Raw genomic sequence first — 27,597 nt, forward strand, 5'->3', positions numbered from 1 at the left:
AGTAATCCGAAATGTTATCAAAGAACCAATCAAAAACAATCGCGGAGATATATATATATTTATTTATTATTTTAACATGTAAGTTTTAAAAAGAGGTACAAATATTTTGAGTCAGAAACTGCTTTCTTAACAAACTATTTAACTTAAGGTCATAAAATTGTACAACAAATCTAAATACCTAACTACGAGTATCGAGTAAGTGCACACTCAATACCACAGTAATACAAATAATTTTAAATTCAACATGAAATAACCCATTTTTCTTCCATAATGTAACATATGTCAAAGTAAAACAGAATACTGATTTACAAAAAAAAAAAAAAAAAACAATGTTCCCAAATATCATGCATTTGATAGAAGTTTAGTCCATTCATTTTAGAATGTGAATCTCTTGCTCCCTACTTCAAGATCTGTCTGTAAGTGTTATGAATGCATGTGTTAATGCTCATGTGGCTTTTTCGCTCTTCTTAAATCGAGTTATCGGTGTAACCTGACAGTCTTCTCTCGATTATTTCTCTCAGACCCGATCTGAAATGTAGATTTGCACCCACGATGATGTAGCCCTGTAAAATTAAAGATACAAATTAAGAATGCCTAGTTGAGAAATTGCACTTGTGATGCACAAATCAGAAATGTTAAGCTTAAATGTTGAAATTAGCTCGACACTTACATTGTGATACTCGACCACCTCTTCAATGAAGTCCATCCCATCTGGTAGAGGGATCTGTACACCTCGTTTAGTGTAATCTGACATTAAAAACACATGGTAAAGCTTTTAGATGTACTGAAATTTGAAAACACGGGTGAATTTAATAAATAGTTGAGCTACTTTTGCATGCACTACTTCATTTATATTCACTAACAGCAGAAAAGCATTTTAGAGAAATATTGTTTAAAATATGTGCATTTAATTTTAGCCATTTGTATACCTCACAATTGCCATTACATTCAGCCACCCTCTCTAGATATTGTTATCTGAAAAACCCATATCGTTCAGCTACCAACAACAGTAATTGTTTTACTCACTGTTAAGGAGTGGCACCACAGATATCTGCAACATAGTCTTCAGGGGACCTTGTAGAGGAATCAGCTAAGAGCAAAACATTTCACATTTGTTATCTGCATTGATTTTTTTGCATTAACATGACCTTTAAATATTTAATAAAAATGGCACTTACAGCTAAAGACTCTAAAGCAGATTGAGTGGAGAAGATTTTGAACCTGAAAAAAGAATATCAGTTCTTAGTATATTTCTACATTAAATGCCAATCTAATGTTAAATATAGTTCGGTGTTTATATCAGAGGATTTCAACTGGTTTTTGCTTCAGGGATTTTACCCTGGACATCAAATGACGACACAACACAGTAACAAAATATCATTACAATGTGTAATGGGTAAAGGATGGGCAAGGAGGAGTCGGGAACCGGCAGAACAGTCAACGTAAACTCTAATGACATAAACTCAACATAAAACACATAGACGCGCAGCCGCTTGTGTCTCTCTCTCGAACTGGCGTCCCTGGCTCCTCTTTATCCCTCTCCCACTGATTGGGCTGATTCAGCGCCGGGCGTCCATCGTTACAGCCTGGCCACGCCCTCCTCCTCGTCACAATCCTCTGCCGCACGATTCAGGCTGGGGAAACCTCCGGCATGACGTACTCCCCTCTCTTCCTGGAGGGGAGGTGTTGCCCTTCCAGCAAGCCAACTGCCGGCAGGATGGCGCCCCGGCCTGAATTGGGCAGGGAAGGAGTATGACGAGGAGGAGGCGTGGCCCGGCCGTGAGGGTGCACGGCCGGCACTGAGTCAATTAATCATCGGGAGAGAGAGATAAAGAGTTGCCGGAGATGCCAGTTTGAGAGAGAGAGAGAGAGAGACATACGCGGCCATGCTGTGTGTGTGTGTGTGTGTGTGTGTGTGTGTGTGTGTGTGTGTTTGTTTGTTTTATGTTGTTTTAAGTTCAGTTATGACATTAAAAGTTACGTTTACTGTTCAGCTGGTTCCCGCCTCCTCCTTGCCCATCCTGAACCAGTTACACAATGTTTGTTAGAAACAATTTTTGTTGGCTGAAGAGGCCCGCAAAACGGCGCCGCGATATGCCGATGGGGATCACCATATGCAGAAAAGGACAGTGACAGCTGAAACTGAACTTTTGGTTGGATTTTAGGAGTGAATCCACTTAGCTGCCTAGAGAGCTATAAGATGCTCCCTTGCTCCCTATTTAGTGAATGACTTAACCTCCAGTGTGCTGTCTGTCTGCACTGATCTCAGAACAGTTCAAAATGCACCTTATTTTCATCCTAACTCCATATAAAGCCTCTGAAAGCAACATTTTCCAGATTTTGGATGAATCCATTGATTCTCAATGTGATAATGCACAGTAAATATAGGATTTCTAAGGAAAAAATGTGCTAAAGTACACATTAGTGTGCATTTTCTTAAGCAGCGTGGTGTTGCGTTAAATGAATTTAAATTATGCGTTGCATATAGCAAAGCCAAAATACAACATCCAGGCATGTGTACATAGGGTCGCACAAGGTTAAGCCTACGTATTAGACACGTGAGCCGAAAGTGTTATAGAAACACCACATAATGACGTGGTTGCTTATACAATTGCGTTTTTAAGGTTTAGGTTTAAGGTTTAGGGTAGGGAGTTTTTTTTATTTATTTTTTTTATTTAAAACTCCATTAACCTTCAAAACCTCACCTGTTTGGGAAAACATTTAACTCACTTTTAGCGCCACACAGTGGACATTTCACCTCTGACCTGCCGGAAATGTGTATGGAACCACATAATATAATTTTGCAAAAAATGTCGCCACCGTTCCATAGTTTTCATGAGTTCAGGCTGATTCATTTTGCTTTCCTAACTAAGCACAATTTTACAGTTTAGCATTGTTTTATTTCTGCTGTCACAGCCCATAATTTTTACATTGAAAACCACTGATTTATGTGTTATTTTTACCTTCTCAGATCTAAATGGATGGCCAGGCGCTTGGCCTTCATTGACACTTTCGCATTAAATTTGGCTTCCTAAAAACAAGGCAAAATATTTATATACATGCTGAAAGTTTAGAACATCGCTTCATTATAGAGCAATTAAATGGATTTTGTAACAAGGGTGTATTGTAGTTTTTCCTCGCCATGGTCATGCTGCTGAGCTGGACTGGTGCTTTTCCAGGTGGCAGAACGAAAATTTTAACATTAGTGTTGACGGCCACACTGGCACCGGAGGTCTTGATGGTGGATTGAGGGGGAGCGGTGACTTCTAACTCCATCGACAGAGGATGCTCCATTAGAGTCGGGTTCTGACAAAGCAGAGAAAATGCAAAGAAAGAAATGTGCAATGATTTCAAAGCTACCAGGTTTACAGTAAACTTCTGTGCTTTAAAGAAACACATATGCGACCTACTGATGATTACCACAAAATAAAGAGCATGAACTATTGTGCACTTCAATGGAAGTCTACAGGGCGAGGCATTGCACTGAGATTAACGTTAAAATACACTTTGTTTTGAACATATAGCCACAAGATTTTAACACTGTACACATCAATGTGAGACAAGTGTAATAAAATGTGTTATTAACCATGTCTGTGTAATGTTATAAATCCAATCTTTCAAGTCTTGTCATGACCATGCAAAGACAGTAAAGCAGGTAACTTTCGCATTATGTGCACAAGGACACCAAAAATACGCTTCAGACTTCCATTGTAAGTGCATTACTTTAAATGTGTGTGTTTTGTTTTTTGTTTTTTTTTTTGTTTTTTTGAGAGAGAGAGATGAGTCAAACTTATTTTCTGTGGGAACTGACAAGAAGTCAAAGATGTTATTTGATAGCTAAACTACTATAGAACCAGGCACATTTCTTTTAAAGTTAAAATGTAAAAAAAAAACGAAAACAAAATGTACAGTAACAGCATCTAACACTCTGAACTGCATCACAACAACAGTTTTGGTGGGAAAAAGAAAATGCACTATAAATGCCAATGCTTGGATCTCTGAGCGTTGAAGGAAGTTATAAAAATATCCCAAATGTTGCTCACCAGCATCATGATTGTACCAAAGTAGGTAGCTCTGAGGAGCATCTCCAAATCCTTCGACATCTAAAAATTAGTTAAACAATATTTGTTGTTTTGTTTTTTTATTACTATTATTTATTTGAAACTTGTTAGAAACCTAACAAAGTTTTACTCTGTGACATCTTACCCGTTCATTTGCTATCTGCATTTGGAACAGTCCACCTTTGTAGTAAGAGTAGAGTCCACTGTCGAAGAAATACTCAGACAGTACTAGATAGATCATACGGTCATACTCACTCATGACGGGATTCACTGCATGGTTCACTAGGGTATCATTCTCGTTTTTAAGATCATAAAACATTCCCTGAACAGACCAGAGAGAAATAAGTAAAGCCATAAAACATTTGATTGTGCGCATGATTCAATGGTACATTAACAAGTAACATGTTATTACACTGTTTTTTAGACATGTACCATATGGGTAATCCCATGGTATTCTTTGAAGGATCTTGGAGTACAATTTAAATAGCACAGTGCGTGAATGTGGTAATCCTTCCTTACTATGGTATATAGCAAGGTGCCATAATATTACCATGGTTTTGGGCATGTACCATGGTAATCCCATTGTATCGTGTGAAGTACCTTGGAGTACCATGTATATATATCATGTAACATGAACATAATCGTTCAGTACCATGGTATATACCAAAGTACCATGGTATTACCATATTTTTGGACATGTACAATGTTGATATCATGGTATCTTATGAAGTAGCTTGGAGTACCATGTAAATAGAATTGTAAACATTTAGTCAAATGGTATATATATCAACGTACCATGGTATTACCATATTTTTGGACAAGTACATTGGTAATATCATGGTATCCATTGAAGTACCTTGGAGTACCATGTATACATGAAAATGGTAATCATTCAGTACCATGGTATATATCAAAGTGCTATGATATTACCATGTTTTTGGGCATGTACCATGGTAATCCCACAGTATCCTTTGACATACCTTGAAATATCATGCAAATAACATTGTAATAATTCAGTGCCATGGTATATATCAAAGTACCATGTTTTTGGACTTGTACCATGGTAATATCATTGCATCCTATGTAGTACCTTGGAGTACCATGTAAATATCATGGTACTCATTCAGTACCATGATGTATATATCAAAGTACCATGTTTTTACCATGTTTTTGGGAATGTACAATGGTAATACTACGGTATCTTTTGAAGTACCTTGGAGTGCCATGTACATGGTAATCATTCAGTACCATGGTATATTTCAAAGTACAATGGTTTTACCATGTTTTTGGACATGTACCCTGGTAATATCATGGTATCCTATTAAGTATCTTGGAGTACCATGTAAATAGAATTGTAATCATTCAGTGCCATGGTATATTTCAAAGTAACATGTTTTTACCATGTTTTTGGGCTTGTAACATGATAATCCCATAGTATCCTTTGACGTACCTTGGCACCATGTAAATAGAGTTGTAATCATTCAGTACCATGGCATATATCAAAGTACCATGTTTTTGGACATGTACCATGGTAATATCATTGTATTTAGTAACTTGGAGTACCAAGTTTTTGGGCATGTACAATGGTAATCCCATGGTATCCTTTGAAGTAGCTTGGAGTACCATGTAAATACCAGGGTACATAAACATGGTATTCATTCAGTACCATGGTAAATATCAAAGTACCATGGTTTTCCCATGTTTTTGGACATGTACCATTGTAATATCATTGTATCCCATGTAGTGGAGTATCATGTAAATACCATAGTATATAATCATTTAGTACTATGGTACTGCATCAATGTACCATGGTATTGCCATCTGATTCCATCACTCCATAGTTCTTTTTTAATTAATGGTTACTACTTAATTCATTTCAAATTCGTAATTGGTCACTCACCCTAAAATCCATATCAAGACTGCTTTCTGTCACCACAGGATCACTTAACAGTGAGTAATCGATTCCAATGTAACTGTTCACCTCTGTGCGGACTGCATTAGGGAAAACACATTCAAATTAATACACATTTCTTATATGCACGTCTCGATATGTTGGGCAGACCAAGATTACTGTTTGGTTTCACCAAGAGTCAACACTGTTATCTAACCTGGGATTGTTTCCAGGTATTGGTTAACCAAAACCAGTGCTGCATGATCCAAGGCAGGACAAATCTGGCACAGAGATATGCAAAAGTAATTTTTTTTAGCTATGTTGAGAGTACAATCTTGTTAAAAAAATATTTAAAAAAAATAAAATCATCTATGGTGGTTTGCTGGTCTTAGCTGGTTTAACCTGGTTTAGATGGTCTCCCGGTCTGGCGACACTGATGTTTAGTTGGTCGCCACCTAGTCTCCCAACCTGACCAGCTGAAAGTGCCAAAAACCCCTCTAAAACCATCTAAACAGACCAGCCTAGCCAGCTTAATGGTTAAATAAGACCAGCAAACCATCTTAGGTGGGTTAACGCTGCTTTTTTCCCCAGGAGAATGGCAGAAATAAAAATAAAAAACCACAACAAACCCGTTTATTTAAGATGAAGCGCATTCCAGTAGTCAGGAACGTTGCAATGAAGTCGTAAACCCTCCTGTGAACATTTTGTGGTACATGAGAATATGAATCTATCACTGAGAAGTTCTCAACAATATCAAATCAAATTCAAAGTTAAGTTGGTATGTGGAGTCAAGTACCCAAGGGTCCCACTAAATTTGGCCCTCATCTTGGTGATGGCTGCATCACAAGTGACATTAGAGATCTTCAGACGGCCCTCCTGGTCTCGGCTTAGATGGAGAGCTGTGAAGATGTTAACACCTTCTGCTGAGGCGTTGATTGCTCCTTCATCATGACTAATGAATAGAAAAGACCTACATCAGTGGGGACACCTCATCTTGATGAGTGTCTTCGAAACTGAATTACTACATCATGCAGCAGCGCTATTGAACACAAAGTACAATATGAAGTTCTCAATCATTAAAGTTGACTTCATAAAATCAGAATTGGGGTTTTGTGGCTTTTAGTACATGAGTGTTTGCTTTGAGGTGGTCTTTATGCTAGTGTACTCCTAAACACTAACATCGGTAACCATTAGCATATAGATAACATTTCTTTTGTAATTAACGTTTATTTATTGATTCCTAGAGGAAATATATATGAAAGATATGAAAAAACATATATACATAGAATCAACATTTAAACCCCACAATTACCCCTCCCAATCCCCAACCCCACTCTGACCCTCAACAAACACTCCTGTGAGTATATACACAAAAAAGGCAAACAAACAAACATATATATATATATATATAATAATCACACACACTTATACCTCTCTCTCCACTGCACCTCCCCGAGAGCCCTCCAAAAACTCCAAATAGTTGCCCCATTTCCCAACAAACAAATCTATGTTACCCAGTCTTCTAAATGACATGTCCTCAAAAGCTGCCACCCTTCAAATCTCCATGCACCACTCCTGAAATGGGGTGCCCCAGCTGGCCTCCATCCCCTTAAAATAATTTGCCTGGCGATCATTACACTGGTCAGAACCCAATTTTTTATGTGTTTATTCCCCACATCGATGACCGCCAAATTGCCCAAAACACAGAGTCTGGGGCTAAACAAAACCCGAGTGCCCAACACGTCACATACATAACTCTTAACCTTCAACCAAAATTCTTGGATCTCAACACACCACCAAAAAACATGGGCCATGTCTCCATCCTCCGATTGGCATCGCCAGCAGGTGGGAGTGTCTTTAAGACCAAGCCTATACAATCTAGAGGGTGTCCAATAGAATCTTTGTAAAATCTTGAATTGCATAAGGCACACCCATGAATCTCTAGATGCAGACTTGATGTTTTTTAGAATCTTTGCCCACACTCCCTCCTCCAATACCAAGTTTAAATCTTTCTCTCATAATCTCTTGATAGAAGTTAAAGCTCCGTCCCCCAGTCTCTGAATTAGCAGGGAGTAATACACTGATGCCTCATGACCTTTTCCAAAACAGCAATCACCATTCCCAGAGTACCTGCCGCTTTAGGAGGGTGTATGCTACTCCCAAAAATAGTACAGAGCAGGTGGCACAGCTGTAAATACCTATATAAAACTGAGATCTGGGTATCCCAAAATGTTGAACCAAATTTTCAAAAGATCTCAACACTCCCCTCTCATATAGGTCACTGAGTGTATTAACCTCCCTCACAATCCACTCTGACCAGCAGAAAGGGGACTTATTAATACATAATTTTGGGTTCAGCCATATGCTCTAGGCAACATTTAAATAAATGTCCAAATTAAACACTCTGGACTCTTTTGTCCATACCGAGTGCAAATGCGAGATAATGGGGTATAACTTAACTTCTCCAGTTAGTTTAATAGAAAGGCTTTGCAATGGTGAAATAGGGGAAAGAACTTCCTGTTCAGTACAAAACCATGGAGGGGCTCTCTCAGGTGGAAGCAACCAATGAGCCAAATGTCTGAGACCAAATGCATAATAATAAAACAAAATCTTGCGTAGGCCTAGCCCACCTTTGTCAATCAACCTATGTAGCTTATTGAAATGTAATCTGGGATGCTTACCATTCCAAATGAAGAACTTCGCTATGCTATCAAATTGCTTGAAATAAGAGAGGGGGGCATCTACAGGGAGAGATTGTAGCAGGTAGTTGAATTTTGGAATACAATTAATTTTAATAACATTACCCTTCCCATTCATAGATAAATTTAATGAAGCCCACCTGCCCACATTGCTTGAAAATGTTTTTATTAAGGGGTCAAAATTAACTCTAACTAAATCACACAAAGTTGCTGGGAATAAAATGCCCAAATACTTAATGCCCTGTTTGGGCCACTGGAAGACACCCGGCTGAAAAGCCGTTGCTGGGCAGTATGCTTTCAGAGCCACAGCTTCGGATTAAGACCAATTGACTATGTATCCTGTGAACTTAGAAAAGGAATTCATAATTCTGTGGAGGCAAGGCATAGACCTAATGGGGTCGGAGACAAATAATAAAATATCATCTGCATAAAATGAAAGCTTATGCACCACACCTCCCACCATCACCCATGGAAAAACATCTTCCCATCTTATCGCAGCTGCTAATGGTCCAGGGCAAGACAGAACAATAATGGGGAAAGAGGGCAACCCTGCCGGGTGCCACTATCCAGAGTAAAATAATCTGAAATTAATCCATTTGTTTGTACCACCGCTACCGGATGTCTATAAAGTAACTTAATCCATCCAATAAAAGTATTCCCCAACCCGGATATTTCCAAAATCTTAAAAAGTTAATCCCATTCTACCATATTAAATGCCTTTTCAGCATTAAGTGAGATGGCAGTGACCGGAGTCTGATCATTCGCCACTGTCCACATGATATTGCTGAAATGCCTAATGTTATCAGAAGAGCCGCGGCCCCGAATAAACACCACCTGATCTATATGTATAAGAGATGTTATAACTTAATTGGTTAGCCAGAATTTTTGACAATATTTTTGCGTCTAGCTGATCAGGGAAATTGGACGGTAACTCTTACACTCGCTTGGATCTTTCTCCTTTTTAAGAATCAGACTGATCCGGGCTTCTGTCATGGTTGGTGGAAGCTTTCCATTCTTTAATGATTCTGTATAAACTTCTAACAAAAGTGGAGCCAGTTCTGTAGCATAAGATCTAAAACATTCAGCGGTAAAGCCATCTGGCCCCGGAGACTTCCCTGTAAGCAAGGCCTTAATTACCTCGCCAAGCTCCTCCAAGTTTATCTCAGAAACAAGAGAATTGTTTTGCTCAGTCATCAGTTTAGGGAGTTCTAATGGTTCCACAAAGTTTCTAATATCTTCATCATTAGATGAAGATGTGGAATTATAAAGATCAAGACAGAATTCTTTAAAAGCATTTTAATAACAATGGCCGAGGTAAAAATTTAACCACCAGCAGATTTCACTATGATCAAGGATTGAGTCCATCAATAGATTAAAGTCTCCTCCCAATATTATATCATGAGGGGTGCCAGTGGCTTGCAACATCACTTCAAGATCTATAAAAAAGCCCTGATCATCAGCGTTAGGTGCCTAAATATTAGCCAAATTCAACCTTTGCCCCTGAATTTCTGCTTAAACAATAATGACTCTTCCTAAAATATCTTTACTCTGTTTGAGACATTTGAATTGTAGATGTTTACTTATCAATGTAATGACTCCCCTGCTCTTACTTGAGCCAGAACTAAAGAAAACATGCCCACCTCATATCTTCCCAAATTTTTCAGTTTCCTGTGGGGAAAGATGCGTTTCTTGAAGAAACACTATATAATATTTCTTACATTTAAGAAAATAAATAACCTTCCTCCTTTTATGGGGTGCCCCAACCCATTCACATTCCATGTGGAGAAAGACAATCCACTCATCCTAGCATCTGACATTTTGACATATTAGAAAAAATAAATTGTGTGTCAAAAACAAAATTATAAAGACCACATTCCAACATTAGTGCAACAATCAAACCCCAAACTTCCCCCAGAACCAAACAAACAGAAAAAAGAAAAAGGTGCGCATTAAACCCATGCACAAAAGTGCCAACCGGCGTCCATCCCTCTAAACTCAAACAGTCCATGTACACCTACGAGAGCCCCGTGACACTTTTGCCATCGGAATGCTCAAGTCCGGTGTTTCTATACAAATTTTGTGAGACAGAATTACATAACAGAAGAAAATCTATAAAACAAACTCCAGCCAATAGGTGGGATAAACACAAAGAACGTGTAGATTCATCCACATAACTGGTCGTTCAGTTTCCTCAGGCAGTCAAATGAATGTTCAGTGAGCCGGCCCATTTGACTGTTACATGAGAGCAACAAATGACCTAATCGTTCCAATGTCCTGCAAGAAATACTCCACAAAACAAACTCCAACCAATAGGAGGCATAAGCACAAAGAACATGCAGATTCATCCACAACACTGTCCCGAAGGAGTGTTACTACACAAAACAAACTCCAGCCGCTAGGCGGAACCAGCACAAAAAGAAACAAAAAAGGCACCCAGTTTCCTTGGATGGTCAAGTGAATGTTCAGTGAGTCAGGCCCACTCGGCTGCAACGTGAGTATCACACAATGACTTACTCCATTGACTTTATGAAGGATAATGCTTTTGTGGGACATGTAAATACTTTGAGGCCATCCTTAGCATCTTTTTTCAATTTGGCCAGAAGCAACCTTCCGTTGATGTAGTTTTTTGATGTAGAGTCTCTTGCATTTCATGAATTGATCACGTTTCTCTCTTGTCGAATTCGCAAAGTCTGGGAACAAGAAAATTTTGTGGTTCTTCCAAAAATGCCTTCCTTTACACCTCGCCTCGCGTAACAGAAGATCTTTATCGGATTATCTCAGAAATTTGGCCAGAATTGATCGGGGCCTGTCTCCCTCAGCAGATCGCCGAGCCTGAACTCTATGAGCTCGCTTGATTTTCAGCTTATGGCCTGTTATGTCAAGCAGACTCGGAAAGAGTCCGTCCAGAAATTCCACCATATTCTGACCCTCTGCTCGCTCAGGAATTCCAACAGTTCGGACGTTATTCCGTCGGTTACGATTCTCCATATCTTCCAACTTTTCCCAAATGTGCTCCATGTCCGCCTTGGTCACTAGCGGATTAGCAGCTAATTCCCTCTCCGATGACTCCAGATAATCAATCCGTTTCTCAACATCCACCACTCTTTTAACCATCTCAGTAAATTTCGTCTCCATGGCATTGATCGATCGACTTATTACAGCAAGCTCCTCCAAGTCAGCAATGACCTTCGTCAGCATTGCCGAAATGTTCATCAATTGTCGCCGAATTTCCTTTACCTCACCAGCCAAATCGACTCCCGGGCTTGTGGCTTGCTGCTCGGGGGCTTCAGCTTGAGCACGTGTCTTTTAATGTCTCCAGAGCCCGAGGATTTTGAATTCTGTGACATATTGTCTTCCTAGAACAGTTAAGAATCAGGGTGTATCGAATCTCACTGGTTTATGACACAAAAAGTATTAAAATTAGCAAAGTGCGCAGAGCTCACCATTCACACATCCAAACCTTGCATGGCGTCACGTGACTCTGCATATAGATGCATTTAAAATTTACACTCTTTCTCTTACATGAATCATCTTGTTCGCGAGGGCATACAGACAATTTTGTCCAGTAAAATTCTCTCTAGAATGAGAATATCCCTCCCACTAATTTAAAAATACTACCTGTGACTAGCAATAACAAGTAGCACATCAAGGTTCTTCCATGTGTCATCGTTACACTAATGCTTATACTTTATTTCCGTTTCCAATCATTAATTGGTTCTAAATTAAGTGTCTTTTATTTTGAAACTATCTTATGCAGTTCTCAATTGTTAAAGTCTTCATGAAATCAGAATTGATGTTTTGTGGCTTTTAGTTCATGTGTGTTTGATCTGAGGTGATTTTTGTGCTAGTGTACTCATAAACTCTGACGACGGTGACCATTAGGATATAGATGTATTTAAAATGTACACTCTTTCTCTTCTGGCAAAACGGCCAAAAACTGTTGATAACTCATCTTGTTCGCAAGAGTGTATAGACAATTTTGTACAGTAAAATGCTCTCTAGAATGAGAATATCCCTCCCACTAATTTAAAAATACTACCTACAACTAGCAATAGCAAGTAGCACATCAAGGTTCTTCCATGAAGGGTTGACAACTGTTTCATGCTCAAGGAGGATTCTAACACGGTCGGATGAAAAAACACTCAAGGAGGATTCCACATGGTTATGCGTATTATTTGCGACTACTAAAGTGCTTAAAATGCTAAAGTGTCCCATATTTGTGAGTGTTTCGTCACTTAAATATGGGACAATAGGCTGGATGTCTTCATTTTGCCCAAAATATGGGACGTCACAGCTCATACGGGACAGTTGGCAATCCTGCTTCAGAGTGTCTTCGGTCATGCTAATGCTCGTACTTTACTTCCATTTACAACCATCAATTAGTTCCAAATTAAGTGTTTTTCATTTTGAAATTCTCTTCATTGCCTTCATGTCTAAGCTGACAAGCATGATTTAAAAGGGATAAGCCCTTCGATATGTCCCACCCCAATTTGGACAACACAGGAAAGAATGTTACACTTGTAAAATAATTTCATGTGGTCTTTAAAAAGGTCCTAAACAGTCCATTTTCTGTTTTTCTAGGGTCTATATCCAAGGCCAAACATCCTACCAGCAGAGGTAAATGATTTATTAGTAGGACAATTATTCTGAGCAGCAGCTTGCCACCAAGAGTGAGAACCGAATCCAAAGGAATGAACATTTGAGACTCACAAGAGCCAGTAAAGGATGCGTCTCTGTAAGCTGAGGGTAATGGAGGAGTTCTGGACCTCGAGGAGCAGCCCAACATCAGGCTGGAAGCGTAGGTCAGAGTTCAGGTCCAACTCGGTTATCTTCACACTAAACAAACATTAGATTAGAATTAAAGGCCTGTGATATGAACTCGAAGTCTATAGCACTAAAATAGACGATTTTGGTTTTAGGTATCCAAAGTGTAAAGGATCAACATACTCTTTGATGGTGTATTGGAAACGGCCCTGGGATCCATGCATCTCTGGAATAGTGATGTTACTCAACTCTTCTTCTACAAACTTCATTGTCTGGGACTTCACTGAAAATGGGTTGAACAGAGGTCAATCTGAGACTTTTATAAATGGAGTTAATAAAAGAAGGTTCAGGAGGAACTTGCCCATCTAATCAACCAATTAACTGTAGAATAAATAAGCTGCCGCTTACCTCTCCCTGGTGACAATCCTTTCGGCATCCCTCCACCTCCCCATCTCCATCCCTTATTCTAAGTATTCCTGCCCTATAGCCATCCTCATCCATTCAAAATAGCCAAATTTGAAAGAATAGATCTTGTGGATACAGTTGTTTTGGTGTCAAATGTCAACTTTTTTGACGACAGTTATTGTATAGCGTCCCTAACATCGAAAGTTTATGAAATTTGGCATGTGCCCTCAGAATGTCGTGTTGTTCATGTGTACTAAGTTCTGTTAAGTTTAGATGTTGTGGTCATAAGATACAGGCTAATTATGGGCACACCAAAAACATATTGGCTTCTAACTTATAAATGCTCAAATATCTAGATGATACATACCAGATTTTGGAATTTTTAGTCCAGTGTAACAGCTGATACAACTCAGGAACTAATACTGTTATGGCCTAATCAATCTCATCTATCAGCTCTAAATGGTGTAAGTGAAACCTTTGTGTAAACGTGTCAAGTAAGATTGTGTAGATACGGCCCAAATTAATCCTAAAAGTTGAACTATCATTTGATCACAGTATAGGTATTGTCAGATGTCTTACACATCTCCAGGCCTCTGGCAGTAATACGAATCTTGCATCCAGGTGGTTCAGCTGAGGTCACTGTAACGAGTGTTAGGAGCAAGACGATGGAGACTTCAAATAGTCCCATGATTCCTCAGTAGGCCTGAAAATAACAAGTTATAGTGAAAGAGAAAACTAAGATGCAAAGAATTAGACTGACTAAAAAACACCAAGAATTAATTCAAATTATTGTCGAAAAATAAAATAATTTTATTCCAATTTTTACTTAATTTATCTGAATGAAGCATAAATATAAAGTACATTTTCTCATACTGTACCACCTCATGATCACTTGTATGAAACTTACACAGTTTGTTCAATAGGCAAAAAATAAATAAATATACATGTTTACTTGTCTTTGCCCTGACTTACAAGACCACTTTTGATTTCTAAACTGTATGTATATTCTGGAGTAGATATTCTCTGTGTTTCATGGTATAAAACTTGTAGTTTACAAGATACAGTTTACAATCATTTTTTTCAATTTGGAAAAATTTGGCTCAGTCATTCAAAAATCCTTGCATCATTCTCTAAAATAATATTTTACATTAGCAGTCCAGAGGTACAATATGGTTACAAACATATACACCAATTTACCTCTTTGTGGTTATCATACAAAAATAATTAAATATCACACCTAACATTACTGAACATAAACTGTGAAGGCAAGGCAAGTTTTACAGCACATTTCATGCAAAATAATGTATTTCTTAATTAATTATATTTATTAAATAAAAAATGCATTATTAATATTTGAAATTTTAAAAAAATAATGTATCATTTAATATAAAAGTAAATAAAAGAGCTTAGAAGTATTACATAAATTAGTCAAATTTAAAATAATTTGAGAATTTAAAAATATAAAAGTAATACTTAAAATAATTAGAGAATTAAAATCATTTTAAATGATCACAATTTTAAAAAAAACGTGAATAAAGAAAGAAAAAAATTAAATGTACAAATTAAAAAATGAATTAATATGAAAAAGAAGGAAAGAAAATGGATACAAATAATGACATAAATTGAAATAATGTAGTGCAGTCCAAATCCAAAACTGCAGTACACATGCCAGAAACAGAAATCCTTCCTTAGTTTTAAATTTTATAAGATCACATCAATGTTATTTACTGACACTATTAGAAATAAAGTCTAACGAGGTCGCATTTTCTCCCTCTCTGGCTTCTTCCCCCAATTCTTTCTGTTTCCTTGCAAAGTCCCGCACCAAAGAGCTTCACCAGTGCAACAACAGTCAAATAGATGCTGACAGCTAAATATATTTGCACAGCAAAGTATAATTAGAGAATTCTTTTGCCTTTCGTGTGTATGTAAGAAAATGTCCAGGCCAAAAAGTCCAAGTTTGTCCTCTCTCATCTCTGCAGTGTGTGTGAAGTATATATGAATGTGTGTTTATGGTGCAGCGAAGAGACGATTTGCCTCTTGTCTGAATGGACAACAGAGGGAGGAGGGAGGGGGAGAAAGAGAGAGAGAGGTTGAGAGAGAGACTGTATACTTACAGTATCATCAATGAAAACAACAACCACAATCTAGATTTTTATAATTTTTGAGGAAAATGTGAGTGGTGCAAACCCCGTCACGGTGATGCTAGAGTGCTAGTGGTTGCCAGGGCATTGCAATGCAGTTACTAAGATTTTCTTAGCGGATTATAGCTCGCTGTTATTTGTTCTGGGTGGTTGCTAGGGCTTTTCTAGGGTAATCTGGTGGTTGCTAGAGCATTGCTAGGGTGTTCTGGGTGATTGCTAGGGACTTGCTAGGGTGTTCTGGGTGGTTGCTAGGTCATTGCTAAAGTTTTTTGAGTGTTTTATCATGTTGCTATGTAGTTTTAGAGTGTTCTGGCTGGTTGCTAGGGTGTTCTGTCCTGGGTGTTCTGCTGGTTGCTAGAGCATTGCTTAAGTTTTTAGAGTGTCCTTAACACGCTACTAATTGGTTCCTACGGTATTCTAGGTGGTTCCTAGGACATTGCTAGGGGGTTCTATGTGGTTTCTAGTGCATTGCTTGGTTATTCTGGGTGGTTGCTAGGGCATTGCTAAAGTTTATGAGTGTTTCAGAATGTTGCTATGTGTTTTTTAGGGTGCACTGGCTGGTTGCTAGGGATTTTCTATGGTGTTCGGGTGGTTGTTAGGGCATTGCTTAAGGTTTCAGAGTGTCTTTACCGCACTGCTAGTTGGTTCCTAGGGTGTTCTGGGTGGTTGCTAGGGCGTTACTAAAGTTTCATATTGTTTTTAGAGTGTTGCTATGTGGTTTTAGGGTGTTCTGGCTGGTTGCTAGAGTGTTTCAGAGTGGTTTCTATGGATTTTCTAGTGTGTTTTGGCTGGTTGCTAGGGAGTTTCTGGGTGGTGCTAGGGCATTACTATGGTGTTCTGGATGGTTGCTAGGGCATCGGTAGAGTTTTCTTGGTGGTTGCTAGGGCATTGCTAAAGTTTTCTTGTTAGTTGCTAGGGCATTGCTAAAGTTTTCATAGTGTTTTTTTAGCACAATGCTATGTGGTTATTATGGTATTCTGGTTGGTTGCTAGGGTGTTCTGAGTAGTTTCTCGGGTGTTCTGGTGGTTGCTAGGGCATTGTTAAAGTTTCCAGAGGGTTTTTAACACATTGCTATGTGGTTTTTAGGTTGTTCTGGCTGGTTGCTAGGGAGTTCTGGGTGGTTGCTAGGACATTGCTAGGGTGTTCTAGGTTGTTGCTAGGACATTGCTTAAGTTTTTAGAGTGTCTTTAACACTCTACTGATTGGTTCCTGCGGTGTTCTGGGTGGTTCCTAGGACATTGTTAGGTTGTTCTGGGTGGTTGCTAGGGCATTGCTAAAGTTTTTGGAGTGTCTTTAGCGTGCTGCTATTTGGTTCCTAGGGTGTCCTTGGTGGTTGCTAGGGCATTGCTTGGGTTTTCATAGTGTTTTTTAGAGTGTTGATATGTGGTTTTTATGGTGTCCTGGCTGGTTGCTAGGGTGTTGAGGTGGTTGCTAGGGCATTGGTTAAGTTTTCAGAGTGTCTTTAGTGTGCTGCTATTTGGTTCCTAGGGTGTTCTGGGTGGCTGCTAGGGCATTGCTTAGGTTTTCATAGTGTTTTTTAGAGTGTTGCTATGTGGTTTTTATGGTGTCCTGGCTGGTTGCTAGGGTGTTGAGGTGGTTGCTAGGGCATTGGTTAAGTTTTCAGAGTGTCTTTAGTGTGCTGCTATTTGGTTCCTAGGGTGTTCTGGGTGGTTGCTAGGGCATTGCTTAGGTTTTCATAGTGTTTTTTAGAGTGTTGCTATGTGGTTTTCATGGTGTTCTGGCTGGTTGCTAGGGTGTTTCTGAGTGGTTTCTAGGGATTTTCTAGGGCGTATTGGCTGATTGCTAGGGTGTTTCTGTATGGTTGCTAGGGCATTGCTAGGGTGTTCTGGTGGCTGCTAGGGCATTGCTTGAGTTTTCTGGGTGGTTGCTAGGGCATTACTGAAGTTTTCATAGTGTTTTTAGAGTGTTGCTATGTGGTTTTTAGGGTATTATGGCTGGTTGCTAGGCTGTTTCTGAGTGGTTTGTAGGGCATTGGTAGAATTTCCACGGTGGTTGCCAGGGGTGGATGCCTGGATATATATATATATATATATATATATATATATATATATATATATATATATATATATATATATATATACCTTTAAGTGAATTAAGGCTTTAGCTCACTACGCCACCACCACTCCATATCTGTCTTCATGCTTTAGGAGACAGAGTGTCTTCTGACTATTAGACCTAGGTCACGTAGGCCACTTCTCTAGTGTCTACATGACTTAAATGTTTTCTGCCAGCTTAATAAGAATACCACTTCAGATGCCCTGAGAGAAAGTACAGTTATCTCTATGCTTTGATTTCCAGTAAGATAAGACCAGTCTCCAAAAAACTAACATGCTGCTTCAAAAATATTTATAAATTCTCCCATTATCTTAATGGATTAGATCACCCCAAAATGAAAATTCAGTCATTGTTTACTCACCCCTGTGTTGTTATAACCCTATATGACGTTCTTTCTTTTTCTTAACACAAAGGGAGAAATTGTGAAAATAAATGTTGCTCAGCGATGTCGTACTATGGCAGTTTATGGAGACCACCTCTTCAAGATTCAAAAGAATGCAAAGGTATAATCAGAAGACTAATAAATTATTTTATGAGACTCTTGATTGTTATAAAAGCTTACGACAAGGTTTGGTGAGAAACAAACTGAAATCGAATGTATTATTTAGTGAAAACATTCACTGACCATTGATCTCCTGTGCGCATTCATGATAGGGCATGAGAGCAACAGTTCATGCAATGACCTCGCTACACTGGGGCGTTCAAGCGAAAACTCGTTTTTAAAACAGGTCCTCCACAGCTATAGCAACAACAGAACACAACACAGCTGCACACAAAACAGAGAACAGAACTTACTAAACATGTCTGAAGAGTTTGTAGTAGAAGAACTGATGCATTTCTATACCCAGCCTTATTATTTTGAACAAAGTACTCAAAAATCAAACAGAAACATAGAGGAGGCTACAGGCAGCCACAGTCACACTGTGTCCTAACCTGATGGCAAACGGCATGCGATAAAAGGTATACTTTCTATGGTAATCAGAGTTATTATCCTAACTAGCCGTGACGAGCGACGGTACATTGTATTGATCGCTTGTTTTCTATTTTTGGCACCGATCCAAAAACTTTCAAAAAAATAAGACTGGGCATAGAAATGCATCAGTTCTAATGAGTTACATAACTTTTTTAATATTTTTTGAATTTTGATATATTTCTTTCTGAATATTGGTTGCTCTTTTAATATAAAGAGCCTTTAAATTTCTAAATGAAGGGTGTAATCCATATCTGATTGTGAATAAGTGACAAACACTGGAAAAAATGCTTTGAATTTACATGATTTAATCATGTACATCGGTTGCACATGAATCAGTTAAGTTACATCAACATATTTTTTCCTCTTGGTTTAGCTTATTAATTATTTGTCAGAAAACATAATTTGCTCACATAATTTCAACATAATAGAAGTTATTTTTAAATTACCCAATTAAGTAGCCTCAAAGTGATTTTATGTGTCCCTAATATGATTTATTTCTTCAGTTTTACATATTTATTTTTTGTCACATTACTGATATACAGTATTTTATAAGGTTATGCTAGTTAGCTAATTTTTAGCAAGCAATAGTGTCCATTAGTATGGTAAATTCTTAGTAATTGGTCCTTGAATAAAATGTTTTCTCATCTTGCTCAAAAATGCATAAAATAACACTTAATTTAAATATTTTTACTTAATACATCAAGTCCCAAACAAAGTATGATAGAAACTGTTGAACATACTTGATTGGTTCACATTCACCCTACATAATGTAATCTAGTAGAGTGCACACTTGGAGAATTTCATTTATCGAAAGCAAAGAAAACAAGTTTGGAAGTCACAAATAATATGACTTACAAAACTGGACAGCCTTCCTGTTTTTTTGTTTTTTTTTCTCCAGTGAATGCAAATAACCAAAATGAACATTATAGAAACAAAAACTTTCCTTCATGTGTACAACTGTGAGGGCACACATTCCTCTTTGAGCAATGGCATAAAATGAACCCATAAACTTTGTACACATTTTTTGCTAGCATAACAACTTGCTCTTTCCTCCCCAAATACTTTTGCTAAATGCCTTTCACAATAATAAAATACTTACCGTGGTGTGGAAATGCAGGCTTGGTAACTGTACTGTTTCTCTGATCTTGGAAGAATCAGATGTTTTCTTGCAGCCAGGACATCAGTGAAATGTTAACACAAATGAATGGCTCTCTTTTAACCTTCTCTCCGTCTCTTGATTTGGTCTCAATTCGTTCCCACCTCATAGTCAAGAGTTTATAAGGTCAGGTTGACAAAAGGGTGTTCCTTACTGCATCTGACGTCATATGACTTTGTGGCTACGATAATGGAAGTATACTACTGTGCAAAGCAAGCATGTTCCAAGGACTAAAGCACAGCAAAGAATTGTGGTATCTACGTTTTGCTTCATTGTCTTACAACAGCCCTGAATTTGCTGTGTCTATAAAAATTCACATTGATATGGGTGGTTGATAAGAAATACAGTTGGGAAGTTTCCATGTTCTACGGTGTGACAGTCATTGAATCTAGAGTCCATAGACATGTTTTGTGTCAACTACCCAAATTTCAAGCTTACAGATAAAGGGCAGTAAATTTTGTGAAGTGCTGTGGGCTACATTAAAACAGATCCTAGCAGTCTGCCCTTTAATTTTTAGAGACTAAACCTTAAATTACTTCATGATTTCTTAGAAGTCCATGTTGCAAGGTTTCATAGAATCACATGATGCATGAAATGCAGGGTTCAACTTGAGCTGAAACCACAGAAGACCAAAACAGCTCAAATCATATTAAGCTTTTCTGGCCACCAATTATGGTATTTTTTGTAGAGGTTTAAAGCTTTTAAAAAGAGGGGGTATGTTCTTTGTACTAGATAGATGAGTAGCACAAGTTTAGACACAGCTCTGGCAGAAGTCATTCGATTTGGTTTCTCTCACACCCCCTAAAGACCAGTCTTCCCCAAAAAGCCATGAGCAAAGCTGATTTTTAAGACCACTAGCCCTGATGAATCACTTGGTGTGAGCTTTGATGACTAGCACTGACGTTTTATTTACGTTTATAGTGAAAATGTATTCATGCCAGGGCCAGTAAGCCCTTGGATGTGATCTTTGACGTTCAACTGTGGGGGGCACAAGGAAAATCTGGTGGGGCAATGGTCTCCCAGCCCCTCCTTTGACTTTTAGGGTGGGCAACTGGTTCCCTCTTCATCTGACTGGGGGAGTTCCCCTTGGTTGTTTTGCCATATGACTGTGGGGGGCACAAGGAAAATCTAAGGGGGCAATAAACGTCCGTAGATGTACAGACTATAATTTTGATCATATGTTTGTTTTTTCCCTTTCAGGAGCTTGACAGCCCCAATCCCCATCCAGTTGGCAGCCCAGATATTCTGCCAAACATCTCCTTAAGAAAGCAAGCAATATGGAGTTGGAACAATGAGGATGAGTGGCTGATTATGCAATTTTCATCTTTGGGAGAACTATCTCATTAAATAAAGAATTAAAGTACAAGGGCAAATAAGGTACAAATGGCCATAAACTTCATGTGACTAATATAGTGCAAGTGACATGATATCTAAATGGGAAATGTGATTCAATGATCAAAATGTGCACACACAAAAAAAGTGGCAAAAGTGGAAGACTGTTACAGTATTGAAAATTTTTTCTTTTAAAACCCAACATTATTCACAAGAAAACAGTAAGACTTTATTTAAACACAGTCTTTATTTATAGATTAATTCAATTTCTGCAATATCAGTCAACAGGTGTGGCTCTCCAAGTCTTGTTGTTAAACAACAATAGAAATGTTTACTGAAAGTTCAGACACACTAATATTATTGCAGATATTATATATTAATCCAATGCATATATCATGTATGCATACATTTACGCAATAAATAATAGTGGTGTAACTGCACTGTTAAAATTTTTCCCGTAAAAAAAAAAAACTGTAAAAACTGGCAGCAGGGTTGCCAGCAAGTTACTGTAAAATTAACTACATTTACAGTAAAATACTGACAAAAGGATTAGCAGTTAATTACTGTTTATTAATTAAATAAACAAGAAGCGCAGTCAGTACGAACACTGAACTCAGATATACATATAAAACATTATCAAAATCAGTGCCTCAGAAACCAAGCCAACTAAAATAATGATCTTGCAAAACATCTGTACAAAATTAGAAGAAAATTGGTAAAACAAAGCCCAAAGCTGATTCAGGTACATAAACTTACATTTTAGCCATATAAATAATAAATACATATAATAACATATAATAACAAACCTTGCAGTCTGTCCAAACACTGAACTCTGGACACAAACAAAGACTAAGTTAGTGAATAACTGAGAAATGACAAAAACAGTGTGTGTGAGTTTGTGTGTGTTGAGTGTGTGTTTGTGTGTGTGAGAAAGTGTTTGTGTGTGTATGAGAGAGTGTTTGTGTGTGAGTATGTGTGACTGACTGGGTTCACTGACTTATATAAAGTCCCACTCAAAGTCCATTCGTTTCTTTAGCTGACTGGAAACAAAAGGGTTAACTGATGTCATCTTTTTGTGCTTGGGCCACTTCTCTTCTCTATATACATAACATCACTGGGACCCATCATTCAGGCACATGGTTTCTCTTACCACTGCTACGCTGATGACACGCAACTCTACTTGTCTTTCAAGCCCAACGACACCACAGTGACTGCTTGAATCTCTGCCTGCCTGGCAGACATCTTGGCCTGGATGAAGGAACACCACCTGCAACTCAACCCAGCCAAGACCGAACTCCTTGTCTTTCCAGCCAACCCTGCTGCTGAACACAACATCACCGTGCAGCTGGGTGCAACTACAGTAACAGCTTCCAAAACGGTCAGAAATCTAGGGGTAACCATCGACAACAAACTAAATTTCACAGACCACATCTCAAAAACCACAAGATCATGCAGATTTACACTCTACAATATCAGGAAGATAAGACCCTTCCTCTCTGAACATGCCACACAACTGCTTGTCCAGTCACTTGTCATAACTAGACTGGACTACTGTAATGCTCTCATTGCAGGCCTCCCTGCATGTGCAATTAGACCCCTGCAAATGATCCAGAATGCAGCAGCACATCTGGTCTTTAATCAACCAAAGAGAGTGCATGTTATACCACTCCTCATCTCTCTCCACTGGCTGCCGGTTGATGCACGTATCAAATTCAAGGCTCTGATGCTGGCATACAGACAGTCACTGGGTCTGCTCCAGCATACCTAAAATCATTTCTGCAGAGCTACGCGCCCACTAGAAGCCTGCGGTTAGCTAAGGAACGTCGCCTTGTTGTACCAACACAAAGAGGCACCAAAACACTTTCCCGGACTTTCGGCTTCATCGTACCACGTTGGTGGAATGACCTTCCCAACTCCATCCGTGAAGCTGACTCACTCTCTGTCTTCAAGAAACGGCTAAAAACACATCTTTTCCATGAGCACTTAACAAGTCACTAAAAAAAAAAAATGTCCTAGTTGCACTTTAATCTGTTTTGAATACTATTCTCATGCTAGTGAAACGTTGTAATATAGCACTTTTCGTACCACTGTCTCCTTAAGATGATTCGCTTATGTTTTTCCTCATGTAAATGTAGAAGACATTTAATAAATCATTGGAGTCGTTAGAATTGCTTTTCTGCTGCTTTTAACTTCATAGTTTTGGCACCAATTCACTTGCACTGTATGAGCTTGGATTTTCTTCTAAAAATCTTCATTTGTGTTCTGCTGAAGAAGAAAAAAGTCATATATATTTGGGATGGTATCAAGGTGAGTAAATGATGAGAGAATTTTCTTTTTTGGGTGAACAATACCTTTAACAAGCTCCAGCAATCAGATCTTTTGGGCAGTTGTACGTGACCAGTGAAATGAAATGGGAGCAACACAAGGTCCACAAAATGCACACGTCACATAGTAACAGCTGAAGGATTTAAGCATCTAAGTAGCTAAACTTTGAATGAATTCCAGTGTGCATGCAGAATCATCTTGGTACTGAAGACTGAAGGTGTAGTAAGTAGAAAAGACAGCAGCAAGTCCAGACACAAAAGCTGGCTGGATGCCCTCACAAATGATGAGCCCCTCAAGGCTGATCGTCCAGTGGCGAATACAGCTTCCTGTTGTTTCACCTGAAACTTTACAAAGAAACCCCATGTCAGCATTGACAAAAAAATTATTAATTTGCCATTGTCACATTGCAAATGAACACAATGGTTTCTACAACCTATTTAAGCTTACGATGCTTTTGGGATACGCAGCCCAGATCTGTACTTTGAAGTTGTTAAGGTTAGCTGACCACACTGACCGCTTGAGTGAGGTGTTTCTGCCTGCACTGTTTTGTGTGTCAGCTCAGACTCCAATTTCAAATCTGACTTGAAAATTAACAAATTTACCCAAATCCAGTGCATTACTCACTCCAACAAATCACTTAAAAAGAAAACAATTTTAGTAAAAGAAACAAAGATCTTGGGCTTAAAGACAGAAATATAATGTTACAAATAGCTTATTTAGTTGATATTGGGATGTGATGGCAGGTAAGGCTATCAAATCATTATCACAGCACAATATGAGTTGAAAGCAAATGTGATGTATTATGGCTGTGCTAAAAAGCAAAGCAAAAGGGCACTCATCTATTAATTCACAAGATTAATTGTGAACCTTTCTCCCCAATTTGGAATGCCCAGTTCCCAATGCGCTCTTGGTCCTCGTGGTGGTGTAGTGAGTCGCCTCAGTGTGGTTGGCGGAGGACGAATCTCAGTTGCCTCTGCATCTAAGAGTGATGGTGGTGTTGTGAGCTAAAGCACATAACTGGTAATCAGAAGGTTGTAGGTTCGATCCCCACAGCCACCACCATTGTGTCCTTGAGCAAGGCACTTAACTCCAGGTTGCTCCAGGGGGATTGTCCCTGTAATAAGTGCATTGTAAGTCACTTTGGAGAAAAGTGTCTGCCAAATGCATAAAGGTACATAAATGAAAGACCATCAATCGTCTTATTATGTGGCTTGTTGAGCACGTTGTAGAGACCTAACGCGTGTGGAGGCTCACGCTATTCTCCGTGGCATCCATGCACAACTCACCATGTGCCCAACCAAGAGCGAGAACCAGACATTATAGCGACCACGAGGAGGTTAACCCAAGGTGACTCTACCCACCCTAGCAACCAGGCCAATTGGTTGCTTAGGAAGCCTGACTGGATTCACTCAGCACATCCTGGATTCGAACTTGCAATTCCAGGTGTGGTAGTCAGTGTCTTTACTTGCTGAGCTACCCAGGCCCTCTAAATAACTTGTATTTGATCAAAATTCCATTATCGTCACCAAGCGAACTGAGTGAAATGTATTATGGTGTCAAAATAAAAGTTCCTCAAGAAATATGTATGAATGAACCAGGCTTCGTCCATGTTTCCCATTTCTTTCCGACAACAAAGCACGTGAACACGACATACTCATAATTAACACTTCAGAAGTGGGAAGTAGGATAATTCTGATAGCACATGAAGGCAGCATAAGGTTTATAGAGCTGTTCAGCCGTGACATCAATTTGTAGGCGAACCCGTAAGTCTAATTCGCCATGGGTTCCCTCTGGATTTTCCTAAGGGTTTTTGAACTTATGTGTAAAATAAGGTCTGTGGTAAATATTACTTGGTGATACGTGGACGTTTTGTACTACAACATAAATTACACAGTCATACCTCAAACATGAATTCTGAAGCCATATTGAATTACATTCTTTTCTTTTTTTAAACGCAAGGCGGCTTCAAAATTCACATTTGAGGTATGTAATTTATATTACCTGTGTAATTTATTTTGTAGAACAAAACGTCCACGTATCAAGTAATGTTTACCGCAGGACTTATTTTACGCATAAGTTTAAAAAACCCATTATAAAAACCCATAGGAAAATCCCAAGGGAACCCATGGCGAATTCTCTTCTGGGTTTAAGGACTACAAGCTATTGCATTCTGTTAGAGAACAAAATGTATAATCATTTTCATAAAACCAGCCAACCAACTTAAGATGTTCCCAGCAAACACAGAATGTTCCTCTAACGTTAGCGTATGGTTCCCTTTTGGTAATTTTTTGGGGACCATACGCTAACGTTCTAAAAACATTCCCCTTAGGTTCTTTATTTTATAACCATAAACTAACATTCTCAGAATGTCGCAGGGTGGTTTTTGTGGGATAACCTAAAAATAACTTATACAGAATGTTCTCTATTGGTTATTTTTAGGTTTTAGTTGTAAAATATTTTCATGTTTTTTGTATTAAATGATCATTAAATGTTTTGAATTAAACAATGGATCAATTGGGCTGATTATGTATACAGACTGAATGTTTTATTTATGATTAATGATGTATGAATGTATGGATATGTAAATATAAATATGATTTGAAAATGGAGGTGAGGGGATCATTAACAAAACGTTAGCAAAAGGTTTGGAAAACGTTAGGGGAACGTTCTATTTCCGTAAAAATACTTTCTTAGCTAACCAACAGGGAAGGTTGGGATGTCCGTTCTGGGAGCCAAAAATCGTTAGCTGGGTTTTGGGCTGTTTTTCTTTTTTAGATTAAAGAATGGGGTAATTTCAAAATGCTTAGCGAGACATAACGAAAGCTATTTCACACTGAGACACTAAAATGACAGCTGCTGCCTCTCTGCATATGGCCACTTTGTTTTGACGACTTTTCCTGCAGACTGCGAGTAAACCCGCGCCTGCGCATTAACCGGGTCCGAGTGCCCGATACAAGATGGCGGAGTCGGTGGGGAGGGAGAGGCGGAGGCGGGTCCGGACTGAATAGCGCAAAGCCTATTGAGGACTCCAACAAACCTCTCCAAGGTAAGGGATTCAGATGTCAAACAACAGCACTAGACCTATGTGCGGGTGGCGGAATGCACGGGGCACATAAATATCCCCGCTGATGTTGCATGCGCGCGCTGTGCACAAAATAAACAGACATTGCAGTACGTAGGGATCGCGGCGTCTAGTACGCGAGCGCGCGCGCCATCTTCTCGACCGTTTCCACGAAGCGAAAGTGCGCACGTAAAATGTTGTGTTGGTAACCGTCGACGATCAGCAAGCTTTAAACTTCACATATGACCCGTTTAATACACTTTAGTGATGGCCCAGTGTATTAGCGCCCTTTGCGTGCCCAAATGAAGTCGTTTGCTCCACCGCTTGGTCTTATTTTACCTGGTTTTTCGCAGCACGTCCGCTTGTGCTGCCGCAGCTCTTTGTTGGACGTTTCCCTCTCCTCCTCCTCCGGGTTTGTTTTCGGGCGGCTCGAGCTGGGGCGGGCGGCGGAGCAGGCGCATGCGTGTCCTTCTTTCGTTCATTTGCGCTCTTATGAACGACGACAAACGCAGTAAACATTTGGTATATATTAGATATGCGATTTATGGTTAGAGACGTGATTTTACTAAACAAAAAGTACCATGGTAATACCACGGGTTTATGGACATGCTACCAGATGGCTATAACGTAGTATGTTTTATGTATAAATATACAATGGTTCTGTGTGATTAGAATATTCACGTACCGCGGTATTGGTACATCAACGAGTACCG

At 38.9% G+C, this 27,597-nt stretch overlaps 2 protein-coding genes and 1 long non-coding RNA gene across 8 annotated transcripts in view; 1 reads left to right on the forward strand and 2 right to left on the reverse strand.

Moving 5' to 3' along the window:
- Positions 1–28: 28 nt before the first annotated feature.
- On the reverse strand, positions 29–20,296 carry LOC127446015 (phospholipid transfer protein-like). Of its 2 annotated transcripts, XM_051706613.1 has the most exons (17): positions 20,110–20,296; positions 18,663–18,803; positions 14,400–14,523; positions 13,599–13,698; positions 13,362–13,487; positions 6,749–6,904; positions 6,582–6,645; positions 6,170–6,233; positions 5,962–6,053; positions 4,207–4,383; positions 4,044–4,103; positions 3,142–3,306; positions 2,964–3,031; positions 1,179–1,221; positions 1,027–1,090; positions 671–747; positions 29–563 (listed from the first exon to the last, which is right to left on the reverse strand). In XM_051706613.1, the coding sequence occupies exons 3-17, from the start codon at positions 14,506–14,508 to the stop codon at positions 468–470; spliced, it is 1,461 nt and encodes a 486-aa protein (XP_051562573.1). In that variant the 5' UTR covers positions 14,509–14,523; positions 18,663–18,803; positions 20,110–20,296; the 3' UTR covers positions 29–467. The 2 variants fall into 2 exon arrangements, with proteins under 2 accessions (XP_051562573.1, XP_051562572.1); XM_051706612.1 differs by lacking the exon at positions 18,663–18,803 and having other exon boundaries at positions 30–563.
- Positions 20,297–21,726: 1,430 nt separating this feature from the next.
- On the reverse strand, positions 21,727–27,364 carry LOC127446031 (uncharacterized). Of its 3 annotated transcripts, none has more exons than XR_007898086.1 (3): positions 27,224–27,364; positions 24,691–24,937; positions 21,727–24,167 (listed from the first exon to the last, which is right to left on the reverse strand). It is a non-coding gene; the product is annotated as an uncharacterized LOC127446031 (long non-coding RNA). The 3 variants fall into 3 exon arrangements; XR_007898087.1 differs by having other exon boundaries at positions 24,271–24,937; XR_007898085.1 differs by having other exon boundaries at positions 21,727–24,937; positions 27,224–27,360.
- LOC127446007 (mRNA (2'-O-methyladenosine-N(6)-)-methyltransferase) overlaps positions 24,944–27,597 on the forward strand; it is a 35,158-nt gene continuing 32,504 nt past the window's right edge. Inside the window, exon 1 of one of the 3 annotated variants that reach the window (XM_051706594.1) lies at positions 24,944–26,869. The gene's annotated coding sequence lies outside the window, so the exon portion shown is untranslated. Of the gene's footprint in view, positions 26,870–27,300; positions 27,515–27,597 lie in introns of those variants that run through there. The other 2 variants (XM_051706596.1, XM_051706595.1) reach the window with 2 other exon arrangements.

This window comes from Myxocyprinus asiaticus, chromosome 9, assembly GCF_019703515.2.
Source record: "Myxocyprinus asiaticus isolate MX2 ecotype Aquarium Trade chromosome 9, UBuf_Myxa_2, whole genome shotgun sequence".
Lineage (NCBI taxonomy): Eukaryota > Metazoa > Chordata > Actinopteri > Cypriniformes > Catostomidae > Myxocyprinus > Myxocyprinus asiaticus.

Excerpts from the sequence above, each read along its gene's own strand:
- LOC127446015 (XM_051706613.1), bottom strand. The coding sequence starts at position 14,508 with ATGGGACTATTTGAAGTCTCCATCGTCTTGCTCCTAACACTCGTTACA. Across the intron at positions 13,488-13,598 it reads TTCCAATACACCATCAAAGA|TGTGAAGATAACCGAGTTGG; the intron begins GTATGTTGATCC and ends ATGTTTGTTTAG. Across the intron at positions 3,032-3,141 it reads AGCTCAGCAGCATGACCATG|GAAGCCAAATTTAATGCGAA; the intron begins GCGAGGAAAAAC and ends CCTTGTTTTTAG.